This window comes from Theropithecus gelada, chromosome 1, assembly GCF_003255815.1.
Source record: "Theropithecus gelada isolate Dixy chromosome 1, Tgel_1.0, whole genome shotgun sequence".
Taxonomy (NCBI): domain Eukaryota; kingdom Metazoa; phylum Chordata; class Mammalia; order Primates; family Cercopithecidae; genus Theropithecus; species Theropithecus gelada.
In genome coordinates this window covers 139367086-139385067 of record NC_037668.1, presented here as the reverse complement: position 1 = coordinate 139385067, position 17982 = coordinate 139367086, and the positions used below count along the sequence as shown (strand labels likewise).

Genomic DNA, 17982 nt, shown 5'->3' with positions numbered 1-17982 from the left:
TATCAAAGTGAGGCCAGGATCAAAGGGGCTAACAGCACTGCGGATCTCAAGGTGGAAGCAGAGCTGTTGACTCCCCTCGGCTGCCTTTTCCTGGTTTTCCCTTTAATGAATACTCAGGCTCTCGTGCCCGGTCTTAGGCAGTGGAGGGCCTGACTTGAACAACAAAGAGAGGCCGGGGAAGAGAGTATTTAGCACTTGGGGAGGAAAGACAGGCCTCTGTGATATTTGGGTGATTCAGTGACAGGAACCTTGGTGGGAAATGCTGAGGATGCAGAACGGGACAGTGACCCTGAGTGGCCCCATCCTGCCCAGCCTGGGCTGCTGTAGAGCCAGCCTTGGATCCAGATAATCATGGTTTTTTCCCCCTACTGCCTCTTGTATTTACTGGTCTTCCCCCATTATACAGGAAGCATCTTTGAGGATTGTCTTCTATTTCACCTTGCTTTCCCTTGTGTCTGTTTCAAATTACTGACAGACTCAATGTAAATAATGCCCAAAATCTCTCAGCAAATCAAGTGGTGAGCTCGCCCAGGTGCTGGAGAGGGAGGAATCCAGATCCTAATCTCAGTGATTGCTGTGTTCAGCTAACCCTGAACTTCAGTTTGCTATGCTGAAGCTGGTCAACTGATGTGCTTCTGTAGAAAAAAGCACTTTATGGAGCTTTATATATCACAGGGTATCTGTTTTGGGAAAAAACTTGCAATAATTATTTTAAAAATTATATTGCCAAGGATAGGGCTATTCCCATTTTCCTATTGAAAAAATGAATATAGAAGAATTAGTAAATGGATATATGACATACATATCCATTGTATGCCTGCAGCAGGGTAACTGAGTCAGGAATCTAGAACTTGGATATAGTGAAAACCACTTATGCGTTTATAAGTGTCTGTCAAAAAAAAGAGAAGTAGCAAATCATTTTAATTTCAAGTGAATGTATAATACATAGCAGTGCTTTTACAGAGACCCAATATGGCTTCTATCTTTCCAACCCTAGTCAATGAAAATCCCAAGTGAAACGGGAAATCCACTTGTATAGAGAAGTAATTTCTTTTTTCTTTTTCTTTCTTTCTTTTTTTTTTTTTTTTGAGATGGAGTCTCACTCTGTCACCCAGGCTGGAGCGCAGTGGTGTGATCTTGGCTCACTGCAACCTCTACTTTCCGGGTTCAAGCGATTCTCCTGCCTCAGCCTCCTGAGTAGCTGAGATTACAGGCATGTGCCACCACGCCCGGCTAATTTTTTTTTGAGACGGAGTCTCATTCTGTCACCCAGGCTGGAGTGCAGTGGCATGATCTCGGCTCACTGCAAGCTCCGCCTCCCGGGTTCATGCCATTCTCCTGCCTCAGCCTCCCGAGTAGCTGGGACTGTAGGCGCCCGCCACCACACCTGGCTATTTTTTTTTTTTTTTTTTTGTATTTTTGTAGCGATGGGGTTTCACTGTGTTAGCCAGGATAGTCTCTATCTCCTGACCTCGTGATCTGCCCACCTCGGCCTCTCAAAGTGCTGGGATTACAGGTGTGAGCCACTGCACCTGGCCAACAGATGTTGGCTGTTTTGGAGATGCTGGGGAACAAACTCTTTTTTTTTGAGACGGAGTTTCACTCTTGTTGCCCAGGCTGGAGTGCAATGGCATGATCTTGGCTCACTGCAACCTCCACCACCTGGGTTCAAGTGATTCTCCAGCCTCAGCCTCCCGAGTAGCTGGGATTACAGGCATGCACCACCACGCCCAGCTAATTTTGTGTTTTTAGTAGAGACAGGGTTTCACCATGTTGGCCAGGCTGGTCTGGAACTCCTGACCTCAGGTGATCCGCCCGCCTCGGCCTCCCAGAGTGCTGGGATTATAGTAGGCGTGAGCCACGGTGCACTGGCTGAAAAGTAATTTCTCTTTCCAGATGTATTACACTGCATCCTCTGCTTTGGTTTTGTAGAATTACTTTTTTTTTTTAAATTCAGATTTTACTAATTTTCCTGCTAGTGTCTTTTTTCTTTTCCAGGCTCCAGACCAGAATACCACTTTACATTTAGTCATCAAAAACTAGGGTTAAAAAATGTACTTATAGCAATAATACATGCAAATGATTAAAAAATAATAAAGCAGTCCTGCAGGGTATAAAAGTCTCCCTTTCCAACCCTTGTCCAGTATGACTTTATGCAAGATATGTGACACACGCTAAGTCAATACCACATCCCACAGAGAGTCAGAAAACTTCTACAGAAGAGTTTCATTGTATGGTTAGAAAACCAAGTGAGTTATTTGTTCATTTAGTTAGAAATAACTATTAATACATGAGGTTTAAGTCAAATGGTAATGTTAAAGAAACTTGTAGTATCAGGTCAGGAGATCGAGACCATCCTGGCTAACGTGGTGAAACCCTGTCTGTAGTAAAAAATACAAAAAATTAGATAGGCGTGGTGGTGGGCACCTATAGTCCCAGCTACTCGGGAGGCTGAGGCAGGAGAATGGCGTGAACCCCGGAGGCAGAGCTTGCAGTGAGCTGAGATTGTGCCACTGCACTCCAGCCTGGGTGACAGAGCAAGACTCCATCTCAAAAAAAACAAAAAAAAAAAAAAAAGAAACTTGTAGTATCATGATCTTTTAACTGATTCCAACCCTGACTTTCCACTGTATCCTTGTGGAGGTTGTTTTTTAGACATATATAAGCATATTCCATAAGAACTTCATTTAGAGCAAAAGGAAGAGAGAATGGGAGAGGCTGAAATCTTATTTCACTTATACAAGATTATGATCTAACACAAACTCCCAGGAAAACATTCATAAGAAAATAATGCCTGTTTAGTCAGTTTGGAGGATTATCAAACCACAAAGTGAAAGCTGGAATTTCTTTTTTCTTTTTTTTTCTTTTGAGATGGAGTCTTGTTCCATTACCCAGGATGGAGTGCCGTGGCACAAGTCTCGGCTCACTGCAACCTTTGCCTCCCAGGTTCAAGTGATCCTCCTGCCTCAGCCTCCCAAGTAGTTGGGATTATACGTGTGTGCCACAATGTCTGGCTAATTTTTGTATTTTTTTGTAGAGACAGGTTTTCACCTTGTTGACTAGGCTGGTCTCAAACTCCTGACCTCAGGTGATTCGGCCACGTTGGCTTCCCAAAGTGCTGGGATTACAGGTGCAAACCACTGAGCCTGGCCTGAATGCTGGGATTTCTTCTCACGAGTTTAGATTGCTTTACCTGTATGTTTATGCTTCACTAAACTACTGCCTGCTTCTGTGATGAGCAGGCACTTTATTTGTCTCCACAGGTCCATGTTCCTGGCTATGACAAAACAGGCAGGCTCTGGGTCCCCTCACAAGTGAGCAGATGGCGGCAGAGGACCGAGGCCTGGACGGAGGACCCAGGGGAAGGTAGTGGATTTCCACACGGTGGGCTGGAGAATTCCTATGACACCTAGCTCCTGGGCAGACTTTCCGGGCTGCTCAAGCCATCTCTGGCTCTTAAGCTTCAGCTGGCGGCCAGCAGCCAGCAAACCTCCAGTGTCCTCCTGGGGCTGGCCTCCTGGTCCCTGTAGCTACATGCAGTAATGCATCCATCACTGCAGCCTGCAAATAGGAACCTGAGGGGCCCAATGTGGCTGAAAGATGACAACCCCCGAGACTGGAGTGGGGCCAGGCTTCATCGTCCTCCCGAGGGAGACAGAGGAGCTCCATGTAACCATGGGAGTCATGCCTGGAGGTCAGCTTGGCACACAGGCTCTATAGTTATTTGGGCCTCTGTGTAGATTGTGGCATATCTCCTGATCTGTGAAGTTGGAATAGGAATAACACACACAAAGCCTGGCCTGGCACAGTGACACTTCACACATTTTTTTGGAAATAGTGAATGAATGAGCATAGAGAAATATTCCTGAACTCGTGTTCCCAGCATGAAAACCTCAATGAACTGGCAAAGGAATAAAAGAGAAAGAAAAGAAGGGGAAAGAAAGGAGAAGGGGTGGAAGGAAGATGGAAGAGCAGACGGTAAGCGTATCAGCTGCCCAGAAGGGCCTCAGGGGCTGCACAGGACACAGTCCCTGCCAACCCCACCCCTTACCCCAGCCAGGAGAGAATCAAGCCCAAAATTCTTCTCTGCAGCAGCTCCAAGAATACTTTCTGCTTTGCCACGTGGAATGTCCACGCAGGATAGAAAGATCCAAGATCTTCTGAGACTGTCTATTGACCTTCCAGAATGCAGACAGGACGGGGATTGTGCCCTGAAAGATCGTCCCAAGAAAGATCTCCCTTTGAGTCCGCCACAGTGAGTGAATCCCGGTGAAATCGGCCCTGAGGTGCTGGGAGCAAGAAGACCTGGGCCTCTATGCTCCTCTCTTGAGTTCTTGCACTGTGGTGGGGCAGTTCCCATAGTGGATCATGGGTTTCTCTTTCAGTAAGGGGAACTCGGTGACATCCAATTCGACAGACATTCACTAAGGGCCTAGCACCGCGCCTCACGCAGAATAGGTGTACAGAGTAGACACTTGATAAACTCAGAAAGGGAGACGTGGGTTCCTGCTTGCTAAGACTTTAAAATCTATCAGGGGAAACAGAGAAACCATAACCATAGCACAAAGTAGAGAAAATGGGAGCTTTCAGAGCCCCAAGGGGCAGAGGAAAGAATAACGATTCAGAGCGCGTGGAAACTTCATGAGGTGGCTTTCATCTCCTCCCATCCAATAGATGGGTCTTGTGCATTGTTGAGTAGCTCCAGAAAGGCCAAACTGCTCATCTCCTCTGCTAATGGGGCACGTTGCCAGCCCCGTCCTACCTAGGGTATCTTTATCGGTGGGCCCATGTTCATTCCGGCCAAACCCCCCCCCTCCCCCCCCCCCTTTAATCAGGAGGAATGTACTGCCCCCTGGATCCCTTTATCTTCACCCCCCTCCCCGCTTGGATTCAGGATGTGTTAGGGAGGCTTGCAGAAGACAGGGGCCTGACTGTTTGACCAACCTGGTACAGGGTCTAGCACATAGCAGGGGTGGTAAATAAATAGCTTTGATGAGAACAGACGGGACCAGGGCAAGGTACAAGGCCCGGGCCATGTAAGGCACATGTAAGGCACAGGCCAAGCAAGGCCCTTCCGCTGTTCTTAGCTGGGATCTGACCCGGAGAAGAGAGTTCTGTCGCCTGCGGTCCGCGCACCCGGGCCCCTCCGGGCTGCCCTCCCGGGCAAACCGTCTTCGGGAATGTGGATTGCGCCGGCGGGGCGGGTGGGCGGGGAAGGACACGGAGGGGGCCGGGACCCAAGTTCACGCCTCCCTCCTGCATCCCGCGGCCGGCGGAAGCGATTATCCACGGCGTCTGGCGGGGCCGGGGCGGGCTCGCACCCCGAGGAGACACGGGCCTCCCCGCGCCCACCTTTGATCGCGCCGCGCCGCGCCGCCTTCCCCGCCCCCGGCCCGGGAGGGTATAAGTGGAGCCCGCGCCCCTCCGGGCGGCGCGCTGGGCTCCTGAGCGATGGCCGCAGCCGAGTCCAGTGAGCTCCAGTTCGCCGAGGGCGCCGCGTTCCCAGCGTACCGGGCTCCCCACCCCGGCGGGGCGCTCCTACCGCCCCCGAGTCCCGCCGCAGCCCTGCTCCCCGCACCACCCGCGGGCCCCGGCCCAGCGCCCTTCGCTAGCTTCCTCGGCCGGGATCCCGGGCCGGCCCCGCCGCCCCCCGCCAGCCTGGGCTCGCCTGCGCCCCCCAAAGGCGCGGCCGCCCAGTCCGCGTCGCAGCGCCGCAAGCGCACGTCTTTCAGCGCAGAGCAGCTGCAGCTGCTGGAGCTCGTCTTCCGCCGGACCCGGTACCCCGACATCCACCTGCGCGAGCGCCTGGCCGCGCTCACCCTGCTCCCCGAGTCGAGGATCCAGGTGAGGGCCCGCCGCGTTCGCAGGTGCGCCCTGGAGCGGAGGCGCTGCGGCGTCGAGGTCTGGACTCTGGGCTCCTGAGGCCACACCCCGGGACGTTGCAGGCAAGGTGCTTCCCCTGAGGCTCTGTGTCCTAGACTGAAATAGGGCGTGACATCGGCACCTGCTGCACAGGGTGATTGTGGGGCTTATGTGAAATAATTCAGGCCGGCACTGAACGATTTCTAACTCTCATTATTAAATATAACAAGGGCTCCTAGGAGATTAGCCGGTCCCTTGAAATGGCCAAAAAATAATTCCCAGCAGGAAGATAAGAAGTTTTATACTTTTTCCTTATCCAGGAAGAAGACACAGATGAGGGGCAGTTGGGGTTTTCCTCTGGCTTTGAGTGTGAGAATGGTAGCTGAGAGCGGGGAGGGCTGGCTTGCAAAGTTACCCCCTATGCTACTTTGTTGGCAAGTGTTACGTTTTGGGATTAGATTTGAAAGGATGTAGCGAATTGAGGTAAAGCGAGAAGCACCTGGAACTTGTTGTCAGTTTGAAAAATCCAGTCCAAGGTGTGTTTATTTTTATTTATTAATTATTTATTTGAGACGGAGTTTCGCTCTTGTTGCCCAAGTCGCCCAGGTTGGAGTGCAATGGCGCGCTCTTGGCTCACTGCAACCTCAGCCTCCCGGGCTCAAGCGATTCTCTTGCCTCAGCTTTGCCAGTAGCTGAGATTACAGGCGCCAGCCATCACGCCCAGCTAATTTTTGTATTTTTAGTAGAGACGGGGTTTCACCATGTTGGTCAGGCTGGTTTCGAATTCCTGACCTCAGGTGATCCACCCGCTTTAGCCTCTCAAAGTGCTGGGATTACAGGCGTGAGCCACCGCGCCCGGGCAGTGTTTATTATCTAAAGTAATCTAGATCAAAATCTTAGAGTTGGTAGGGAGAAGCCTGCCTTTTTGTCTGTCTGTAGCCCCTTGGTCGGTGTCCAAGCGCGGTTTTAAGTAGCAGCCCTCATTTAAACACCGGGAGAGTGGACTTGTTTTCTTTGCACCGCTGGCGGTCATACAGCTGTCAGTCTCAACAGCTGGCATGAGCAAAATACCTCCTTGATTAGTCTGACAAGGGAGTATAGACCTTCAAAAACCGATTTTCTTCATAATTTAATGCAGTTTTCTTCTAAGAATTCTAAGGGCTTCCATTTTTGTGACTCCATTTTTTATGAAAATTTCTCTAACTAAAGAACAGATAGAACTAGGCATTATTCCAATATTTGCATCTGGGAATGGGGAGGCAAGGAAAGCCAGGTGCTCTGAACTTCTAACCGTCAACCCAAGTGCTTTATGAAGACAAGACTCTGGAGAGGAAGCCAGGGGATGTTAAACTGGAACTTACTAGTATGAACTGTGAACATAATGTTAGCATAAAAAACTCCAACCAAAAGCAGCTTTTATTTTCTCCCCTCTTCCAGGTATGGTTCCAGAACAGACGTGCCAAGTCCCGGCGTCAGAGTGGGAAATCCTTCCAACCTTTGGCTAGGCCGGAGGTTATCCTCAACCACTCTGCTCCTGGAACTGAAGCGAAATGTCTGAAGCCCCAGCTGCCTCTTGAGGTGGATGTGAACTGCCTGCCCGATCCAAACGGGGTTGGAGGGGGCATCTCTGACTCTAGCTCCCAAGGTCAGAATTTTGAAACCTGTTCCCCTCTCTCTGAAGACATTGGTTCAAAACTGGACTCATGGGAGGAACACATCTTTTCTGCCTTTGGTAACTTTTGAGGATTCTGGGAGAATTCAGGATAAGCTCTGAGGAGTCATGACTGATAGCCTGGGAGAGACACATCAGCATACTGTCCTTTCTGACTTCCATGCTAAGGACATGTGCTTGTTAACCTTGATGATGGTTTTGACAGCACCTCTCACATTTGAAAATACCCCGCGACTCTGTCAATGAAGTAATTTTAAGCCCACACTCCCACCCCAGAGTTCCGGCATTCATTTTTACCTGTGTTCTCTCCAAGCCTGCACATTCCACTTGGTCTGCATCCCTGTGCCTTCTTGCCAGGCCTGTTCTTTGTTTTTGGACTGGTTGTTCAGAACTCATTATTTTCTTCACAAGAATGCCTCAGCTTGACTCAGTTTCCCCTTGTGTTTGATAGCTGCCATTTTCTCCTGGTCCCTCCAAGGCTTAAAATCTTAAACTCACTCTACCCCCCGTCTCTTCAACCCTCATCCTAGGTTTATTACTTTTTAAAATTGGGCCTGTTATCTTCGCGTTTAACCATAGCTCCAATGACTCTGCATGCAGATTATTTTGACAGCCCCCCCCCACTGCCTCTAGCTTCTTAACTACTTAAAAAAAATTACCCTCTGTGGGCCAGGCATGGTGTCTCACTCCTGTAATCTCAGCACTTTGGGAGGCTGAGTGGGTAGATCACCTGAAGTCAGGAGTTCAAGACCAGCCTGGCCAATATGGCGAAACCCCATCTCTACTAAAAATACAAAAATTAGCTGGGCACGGTGGCGGGAGCCTGTAGTCCCAGCTACTCAGGAGGCTGAGGCAGGAGAATCACTTGAGCCTGGGAGGTGGAGGTTGCAGTGATCTAAGATCGTGCACGCCACTGCACTCCAGCCTGGGAGACAGAGGGAGACTCTCAAAAAAAAAAAAAAAAAAAAAAAATTACTCTATGGTTCTGTGGTAACCTCCAGTTGCTACCACATTATAAAAAGCTTTCAGTTATCCTCCCAGATAACTGATACCCTTAGCCTGCAGGACAGCTACGCAAATCTGAAGGTCAACTTTCCACAGCATACATTTTGGTCTTAAGGTCACTCCTTTCAGTTTTGAACCAAATTCATACCTTTCACTTTCAAAACACTCGAGGACTCCCCGCCCGCTTTCTGAAGTCTGAAATTTTCTCTAATCCTGATTTGGCACCTGTTACTTCGATCACTCCAATGTTACCCTTAGCACTTGTTACTGTATTTCCTATGCAACTTTTGTGGATTATTAAATGTCTTTCACAAATGTTTCAATGTAATTTCCATTTAAATGAATTCTTTTAGATAACTCTTAGTACAGTGCTTCACTCCACAATTGCTCAGTACATACTATGTGGCCATGAAAGACATTTCTAAAAGTTTCTGCAAATGTAGTTTTTAGCCAGTAATCGATATTGTATCACCAGGCCACTGAGCTGAGAAATTTAATTTGGTTAAAAACATATTTTCGCAGGCTGGGCGCAGTGGCTCACGCCTGTAATCCCAGCACTTTGGGAGGCCGAGGCAGGTGGATCACGAGGTCAGGAGATCGAGACCATCCTGGCTAGCATGGTGAAACCCTGTCTCTTATAAAAATACAAAAAACTAGCCGGGTGTGGTGGCGGGTGCCTGTAGTCCCAGCTACTGGGAGGCTGAGGCAGGAGAATGGCATGAACCCGGGAGGCGGAGCTTGCAGTGAGCCGAGATCACGCCACTGCACTCCAGCCTGGGCAACAGAGCGAGACTCCGTCTCAAAAAAACAAAAACAAAAACATATTTTTGCTTGAATATTTAATAATATTTTATGAGTATTTGGTTTTGGGAGATTTCTCTTTGCAATTTATAATTCTAAATGTATGTAAATAACCATTTCTAAGTCAGTCTAAGATCAATTAAAATATTTTGATATTTTGAGAGTTTTCAAACTCCTTTAGAGTCAAAGGAAATGGTCTGTGTTATGAGGTAACCCATAGGTGAGGTTTCTTTGTCAACTGTGCTTTGAAGTAGGCTCATGGGATGCTATAGCTAGCGAGGGCCAGGACATCATGTCTTGATGGTTACTAGAAGAGCCCGAGATTATATATGCCAGATGCCCTAATTTTCAGAGATGTTATTCAAGTGGTTTGTACTTTTCTTTTTCTGAGATGGAGTTTTGCTCTGTCACCCAGGCTGGAGTGTAGTGGCATAATCTCGGCTCACTGCAACCTCCGCCTCCTGGGTTCAAGCAATTCTCCCTGCCTCAGCCTCCCCAGTGGCTGGGATTACAGGCACCCGTCACCACGCCCAGCTACATTTTGTATTTTTAGTAGAGACAGAGTTTCACCATGTTGGACAGGCTGGTCTTGAACTCCAGACCTCAGGTGATCTGCCTGCCTCGGCCTCCCAAAGTGCTGGAATTAGGTGTGAGCCACTGTGCCTGGCCTGTACTTTTCAGGGTAGCAAATCCACCATTTAAAACAACCAAGAGCTGGGCGACAGAGCAAGACTGTGTCAAAAAACACCACCACATACAAAAATTAGGTAGGCGTGGTGGCACATGCCTGTAATCCCAACTACTCGGGAGGCTGAGACAGGAGAACTGCTTGAACCTGAGAGGTGGAGGTTGCAGTGAGCCAAGATGGCGCCACTGCACTCCAGCCTGGGCAACAAAGCAAGAATCCATCTCAAAAAAACAAAAACAACAACAAAAATAACAAAAACCAACCAAGAGTTTCCAAGCACTTATAAGTTTAGGAAAAAAGCAAGCAAGCAACCAACCAGGAAGTTGAGCACAGTAGCTCATGCCTGTAATTCCAGCACTTTGGGAGGCTGAAGTGGGAGGCTGTCTGACCCCAGGAGTTTGAGACCAGTCTGGACAACATAGCAAGACCCTGTCTCAAAAAAAAAAAAAAAAAAAAAAAAGCCAGGCACAGTGACTCACACTGTAATCCCAGGACTTTGGGAGGCCGAGGTGGGCAGATCACTTGAGGTCAGGAGTTCAAGACTAGCCTGGCCAACATGGTGAAACCTTGTCTCCACTAAAAATACAAAAATGAGCCGGGCGTGGTGGCAGGAGCCTGTAGTCCCAGCTACTCGGGAGACTGAGGCAGGAGAACTGCTTGAACCCAGGAGGCAGAGGCTGCAGTGAGCCGAGATTGGGTCACTGCACTTCAGCCCGGGTGACAGAGTGAGACTCTGTCTCAAAAAAAAAAGTCAGGCATGGTGGCATGTGCCTGTGGTCCCAGCTACTCGAGAGGCTGATGTGGGAGGACTGCTTGACTTCAGGAGTTCAAGGCTGTAGTGACCTATGAGCGTGCCACTGCACTTGGCCTGAGTGATAGAGTGAGACCTTGTCCCTGCCATCCCCCCAACAAGAAGCAGCCAAGAGAACATAGTTGAGGCCTTAGCAGCAAAGTGTACTTCTCAATTCTTTGAAAACTGTTTGAAACCAAAAATGAGCTGATAAACATTAGCTATTAACATTATGCTCAGGGCCCATCCTGGAGGTGCTCAGGAGGTCTCACAATCACATTTAAACTTGTGACATGGCCAAATGACATACTACAAATACATTCACAAAACTGAAAGACATATAACACTTTAAATTATGGTCCACTAAGAATCGCACTTATGAAAAAATCTTGTAATTATTGTATTATTGCTTTTATATTGTCTTATGTTGTTTCCCCAGTGAACAACTGTAAAAATCTACAAATATGTAAATCCTGTTGTCACATTTTAAACTGTGGGATCCTCTACGAAGTAGCCTGCAGCTCTCTCAAACTTTCTAAGAGTCCCTAACTGTTAAACGTGTTACAGACATTATCTATTTTATTCTCACACCTACCATGTAAGACAGGGACTAATCTTCCTACTTTAAAGATCAAGAAACTGAATCTAAGTAGTGGTTCACAACTGTACAGCTTATAAATGGCATGGCCAGGACTCAAACTCAGCCCACCCATTAGTCTACCACCATACTCCTATATTGCACTGGTCTTGTTAGTCAGGACTAATGATACTGATGATAAAGTAATGTGATAGGTTTAAAAGCAATCCCCAAGTCAGAATTTCTACATGCCAGTCATTACTGTCTCATCTTTCAAAGAAATCATCACGGAAGACCTCACTCTTATTCTGATGATATTAATGATGCTTAGACCTTTTTTAAACTCTCATTTGCCCACTCATTACACAAATATTTATTTATTGCCCATGAACAGGCACTTTACCAGGACCTGGAAATAAATGGTGAAAAAAACAGAAACAGTCCCTCCCCTCATGGAGCAGAGGCCAGTAGGGAGACAAAAGACCTCCAGGAAATATTAATATTAAATTGCAAATGTGACAAGTGCTGGAAGGAGAGAGATATGATCTGGAGACATTATAATAGGAGATGTGTTGTGGTCAAGGAAATCTTCCTTGAACAAGTGATGCTGAAGGTGAGATCTAGAAAATGATCAAGAGTTACCAAGGAAAGGAGAGGGAACGTAGGTACTGCATGTGCCAAGACCCTGTGAAGTAGTGAGCAGATAAAGAAGTTGGGGAGGGAGGCAGATCATGCATGACTTTATAGGTCTTGTAAAAGAGTTTTGAATTTGTCCTGAAAGCCAAATGAAGATTTTAAAAACATTTATAGACAGAGGGATAACATGATTAATTCCGCATTTTAAGATGATCCCTCTGGCTGCATTTGAACAGGGCTGAGTAGATGCTGTGAGATGTTAGAAGACAACTGCAGTGTTCCAGGTCACTGATGATGGCAGCTGGGCTGCAAGTAGTGGTGGTAATGACGATGGAGAGAGGTGCATGGATTCAAAAATGCTAATGGGCAAATCTTTTTGTAGATTCTCAGTGGTTACGAGTGAATGTGACTTTTGGAACTAGCTTAAAGTAACTCAGAACCAAATCTATATAAAAAAAAAGCCATGTATGTGCTTGCATATTTGCTCAATCTGGCTTTGATAGCTTTCTTTAGAGCTCCAGAAGTGTGTTAGGCAGTGGCATATCATTCAAATCAAGGTATGGCTGACCCAACATGACTACTTTGAAATACAGATTTCTTCCTCCCTAAGCAGAAATAAAATTCAACTGTATTCTTCAGCACAGTCCCTGCTGTCAACACATGAAGGCACTGAAAGACAAACACTGCTCAATTAAATATGTGTAAAATGAGGTACTATTTAAGTGTGACAAGTAAGCCTTAAGAAATATAAGAGAGGCCGGGTGTGGTGGCTCATGCCTGTAATCCCAGCACTTTGGGAGGCTGAGGCGGGTGGAGCACTTGAAGTCGGGAGTCTGAGACCAGCCTGACCAATACGGTGAAACTCTGTTTCTACTAAAAATACAAAAATTAGCTAGGCGTGGCAGCGCGTGCCTGTAATCCCAGCTACTCAGAAGGCTGAGGTGGGAGAATCCCTTGAACCCGGGAGCTGGTGGTTGCAGTGAGCTGAGATTGCACCACTGCACTCTAGCCTGGGTGACAGAGGAAAAAAAAAAAAAAGAATGTAAAAGAAAAAATGCACAAAATACTTACCCAATTCTAGGCAGAATATATTGCAATCAACCTTTCACTAGGTCTATACCAGGCCAAATAACTTACCTGCTTAATACCATACCACTGGATGGTATGGCAATAAATAAAATCCGTATCACTGGATGGTATGGTAATAAATAAAATCCATACCATTGGATGGTATGATACTTCAGAGAGGCTCGGTAATTTGTACTGTTTCCCCTAAAAATATAACTTAATGGAAATTACAAATTCTTCAAAACTTTTTAAACAGAAGGTATGCATATCGACTTGAATTAAATGAAAATATAGAAAATAATTTTCATAGATCAATTTATTTAGAATTACAAATATTAAGAATAGAAGATTTATGCATTTCTTAATTAACATAACAGTTTAGCTAAATATAAACTCTGCACTAAAGTTTTGCAGTGGCACAATACCAACAAAGAATACAGAAGCCTTTTTAAACTATACAAAAATTCCAAATGGAAAATAATCTTGTTTATTATACATTAACATATAAAAAGTCTCATTTTATGAGACATCTAAAGGAATTAAAACCACCTCTACAGCTATATCTTAAACTCCAAATTTGAAAAAAATTTATTATATTTTGACTTTATAATATTCTATATTAAAACGAAGAAAATTCCAAATACATACTTTTTACAAGATTAACATTTTAGGCAAGGTTTTCCTAAAAAAGAAAAACAACCCAAACAAGCCTTTCTTCTGCATTTCACAGCACTGGTTATTATATTTGTTTTCTTTATAAAATCTTTTTACTTTATAAATTGTGTACTGTTGGATTTTAACCAGTAATCTGGTTTAAAAGTTGTGCAAATAAACAAAAAAAAAATATGAAAATAGTGTGTTATCAGTCTTTTTTTTTTTTTTTTTAAAATAAATCTCATAACAATGCACTTTTGACCTGAACTGACGGGAAGACATGCCAAATCCATTTGCAGAAATTTAGCATTTTGCACCTTTCTTCCTGTTCCTTCATTTTCTTTCAACAAACAGCAAAGGTTTCTTTTATATAAGTTATGATAAATTAAAATATTTATTATTATAAAATGATCTATAGAACCATGTCACATTGCAAGTATATATAACATATACTTGTATAGTCCACATTTCCCATCTATATTTCAGTGGCTTCCTTAAAACTAGGACTTCCCACACCTCATGATGTTATCTTTTGAAGACTGAGATGGTGATCAACTAAATCAAGTGGAGTTGTAATTTTCTGGATGGAATTTCCACACTGCCACCGACATGAACAAAAAGACCAGGTTTCTTCATACTCTCCATTGCAGCAGTTGTCTGCATGTGTTGCGGTGAATTCATGCACATTAAAAAAAATGGTCAATGTATTCTTCCACGAAATTATATTATGTTCAGATATTTCAGTTTAAAAATATTTGTGAATATAAACATATGTAACATAAGCAATGCTACTGCATCAGAATAATAAAAGAAAAATAAATATAATGCTGGTCAGCAATGCTGGTTTAAGAAGCAGTACAGTCTATTAAAATGCCTTATTTGGAGATTTAAATTTCCCTTGTTTTCCAGCAGTTAGGTTATTTGGTGTTGGAAGCCTATATAAAGGAAAAGAACTTCTCAAAAACAATGTCCCGTGCAGTTGGAATAATGAAATCTTTACTCAGTCTCTGTTGGTGTTATTTGCTGCAAAGGCATGTAAGTTTCCCATCTGGCTCAGGCCACTCTGAATATGTGCAACATGGATTTCTACATTATTCTGAAAGCAACTAAAGAAAGAAACATGGTTAACTACTTTATTTCAAAAAATTAAGAAATAATTTTTAAAAAAGGAAGAGCTGAATTTTAGTTAGGAAACAGCTATGATAAATCTTAGGGAAGGAATAAATCTCCTATAATACATTAGCCATAATTCTACTTCAGTAGTAGTTGAACAAATATGCTCTAAAGAAGCAAAGGAGCCACGTGGGGCTGGAAGGAGAAGATGAGCCTCTCACTGACTGGGGAAGCTCTACTTCTAAGCTGAACCTCCATGCTAACCCCAAACCTAAATACATCTCTTGATTTCTTTATATACAAAATCCATGTGAAATTTCTATTCTGTCAATAGGCTGGATATAAGTGAAAAGCTCTTAAAAATATATTTAATGGATAATAATATATGAGTACTTCACAAATATGCATAATTCTTAAAACTTGGACAGAAAATCACTATGAACTTCACATTAAAATGATTAGAGTATACCTAACAAATTACCTGATATTAGAAGCATCTATTGTACTCTTGATATCATTTAATGAGTCTGTAAGTGATTTGAATTCAAAGGAATTCAGGTCTCCTCCTTCTGCTAGACACTAAAGGGAAAAAAGTTTCAAAATTTAATTGAATTATAGTTCAAATACAGTCATAAAATACCTGATAGAATCAATTAATTAATTTCTTAGCAACAAGTCAGCATGGGTTGCTTTGTGTCAAATTAAGAAAATATTTTCTCTAAGACTTACCTTAATTTGTAACAAAATAGCTGTAAGCCTGGAAATTAAGTCTGTCAGATTTTCATTTTCGACACAGGGCTGTCCTGTTGAGGAATTTGCATGCCGAACAATTTCCTGTGCTTCTTCCTCACACCTGCGTCTCATATCTGTTGGCTGATCTGCAGGCTGGAGCCCCTGGTCTGGAGCAAGCTGAATACAGATGATTGAAGCATGAGATGCATGTTCAAGAAGCCATGATTATTTCTGTATGTGTTTCTGCCCTCTTTTCAGATTTTAATTTTTATAAAACTAGCATTTAAACTAAAATGGTACTTTTACCTTACAAGTTTTTTTCTTTAACAGTTTCGGATTTATTTTCTATTTTTTGTAACTTTTAATTTTGATATAATTTCAAACTTCTAAAAAAAGTTAAAAGAATAAAACAAAGAACTCTTGATAACATTTACTCAGATTCACTGTTTATGTTTTACTACATTTGATCTGCCATTTGATCTCTGTGAATGTATAATTCTTCCCATTAGTAATTTAAGAATAAGTTGCAAACATTGTGCCTCATTACCTCTAATCAATCCAGTTTGTATTTCCTTGGTATTTTTGAAGAGTACGAGCCAATTATTTTGTGTAATATCCCCCAATGTGGGTTTGTCTGTTTCCTTATGATTAGACTGAAGTTACGCATTTTTGGGCAGAAATACTACAAACATGGTGCTGGGTTCTCTGGTATCTTTATTAGAAGGCACGTGATGTTGACCTGTCCCATTACTGGTGATGTTCTCTTTGATCAATTGGTAAGTGTCTGCCAGATTTCCCTACAGTAAAGGATTTCCTTTTTGTAAGTACTAAGTAGTTGTGAAGAGATACTTTGAGGCTATGTAAACATCCTATTTGTCATCAAACTTCTACCTACCAATTTTAGCATCTGTTGATGATTCTTGTCTATATCAATTATTACTATGATGGTTGCAAAATGGTGTTTTTCTCACTCTTAACACTGCTTCTGTATTTATTAGCTGGCATTTTACTACAAAGTAGTTTCCCTTAAAAAATGAATTAGTATGAACCCATACTGATATGACTTTTATTCTATGGGTTATAATCTCTTACTATATCTATTTATTCTGAAGCTCAAATTGTCCCAGATTTGGCCAGTGGGAACCCTGTCAAGCTGGCTCTTTTTGACACGTCCCCATAATTTGGGGGCACATTTTACTTCCTTGGCATGATAAGGTGGGCCAGGCTCATCTTCTTTCTCTGCCCCAGGTCTGGAATCAGTCTCTTTTTCAAGGAGTCCTGCTTTTTAAAATTGGAGAACAGAGTTGAGAGACCAAGATCTGGGTCTAGGTGTGTTCTTTGCTATTAGGGTGTATTGCTTTTGGCCCTCTCAGCAGACATATACACTCACTTATACTTGTATCATAAAGATAAAATAAACCATGAATTCATACTGATTCCCCCTATTCCCATCTAATGCCACAGGGTTCACTCTAGTCTTCTCCCTCTTCATAACTGCCTTCTTCAACAGTGAGAAACCTGGCTTCCATTATCCTCAATTTTTTTTTTTTTTGAGACAGTCTCACTCTGTTGCCCAGGCTGGAGTGCAGTGGTGTGATCTCAGCTCACTGCAACCTCTGCCTCCCAAGTTCAATATACTTACTTGCTTCTTTGCTGTCCTAGAGTACACAGTAAGAGTTTCAGAACTGCTGCTGGGCGTGGTGGCTCATGCCTGTAATCCCAGTACTTTGGGAGGCCAAGGTGGGTGGATCACCTAAGGTTAGGAGTTCAAGACCAGCCTGGCCAACACGGTGAAACCCCGTCTCTACTAAAAATATAAAAATTAGCTGGGCATGGTGGTACGTGCCTATAATCACAGCTACTGGGGAGGCTGAGGCAGGAGAATCGCTTGAACCTGGAAGGCGGAGGTTGCAGTGAACCGAGATTGCACCATTGCACTCCAGCCTGGTGGACAAGAGCGAAAATCCATCTCAAAAAAAAGAAAAAAAAAAAAAAGGGAGAGTGTTTTGGATTTAGGATTTTTTAAAATTTTAGAATATTTGTATTATACTTACTGGTTGAGTATCCCAAATACAAAACTCCAAAATCCGAAATGCTCCAGTGAGCATTTCCTTTGAGTTTCACTTTGGCACTCAAAAAATTTTGGACTTTGAAGCATTTCAGACTTGGGATGCTCAACCTATGCTATGTTCAAGCTATCTGAATCAGTTTTTATCCCCTTCAGTAACAGTAAGTTAATGTCACTCCTTTGAAATACTGTTAGGTTCATTTATTTCTGTTTGTACTACACTTTAGAGTTTACTTGTATTTGTTGGGGAAACGAACACTCAAAAAAATGTCATTCCTTCTTACTCACCAACTCCTACCCCATTCCCAAATTAGTT

General features: G+C 43.9%; 2 protein-coding genes across 5 annotated transcripts in view; one reads left to right on the top strand and one right to left on the bottom strand.

Annotated features, from left to right (window-relative positions):
• The first annotated feature begins 5387 nt into the window (after positions 1-5387).
• MIXL1 (Mix paired-like homeobox) lies at positions 5388-8857 on the top strand. 2 transcript variants are annotated; one of them, XM_025353896.1, is made up of 2 exons: positions 5388-5844; positions 7300-8857. In XM_025353896.1, exons 1-2 carry the CDS (start codon positions 5452-5454, stop codon positions 7603-7605), a joined length of 699 nt encoding a protein of 232 aa, XP_025209681.1. In that variant the 5' UTR covers positions 5388-5451; the 3' UTR covers positions 7606-8857. The 2 variants fall into 2 exon arrangements, with proteins under 2 accessions (XP_025209681.1, XP_025209672.1); XM_025353887.1 differs by having other exon boundaries at positions 7276-8857.
• A 4540-nt stretch (positions 8858-13397) lies between these two features.
• LIN9 (lin-9 DREAM MuvB core complex component) overlaps positions 13398-17982 on the bottom strand; it is an 89078-nt gene continuing 84493 nt past the window's right edge. For all 3 annotated transcript variants that reach the window (XM_025393474.1, XM_025393482.1, XM_025393493.1), the window contains 3 exons: positions 15596-15775; positions 15348-15445; positions 13398-14859 (listed from right to left, as the gene is read on the bottom strand). In XM_025393474.1, coding sequence (XP_025249259.1) covers positions 14754-14859; positions 15348-15445; positions 15596-15775 — 384 coding nt within the window. In that variant the 3' untranslated portion in view covers positions 13398-14753. The remainder of the gene's footprint in view (positions 14860-15347; positions 15446-15595; positions 15776-17982) is intronic.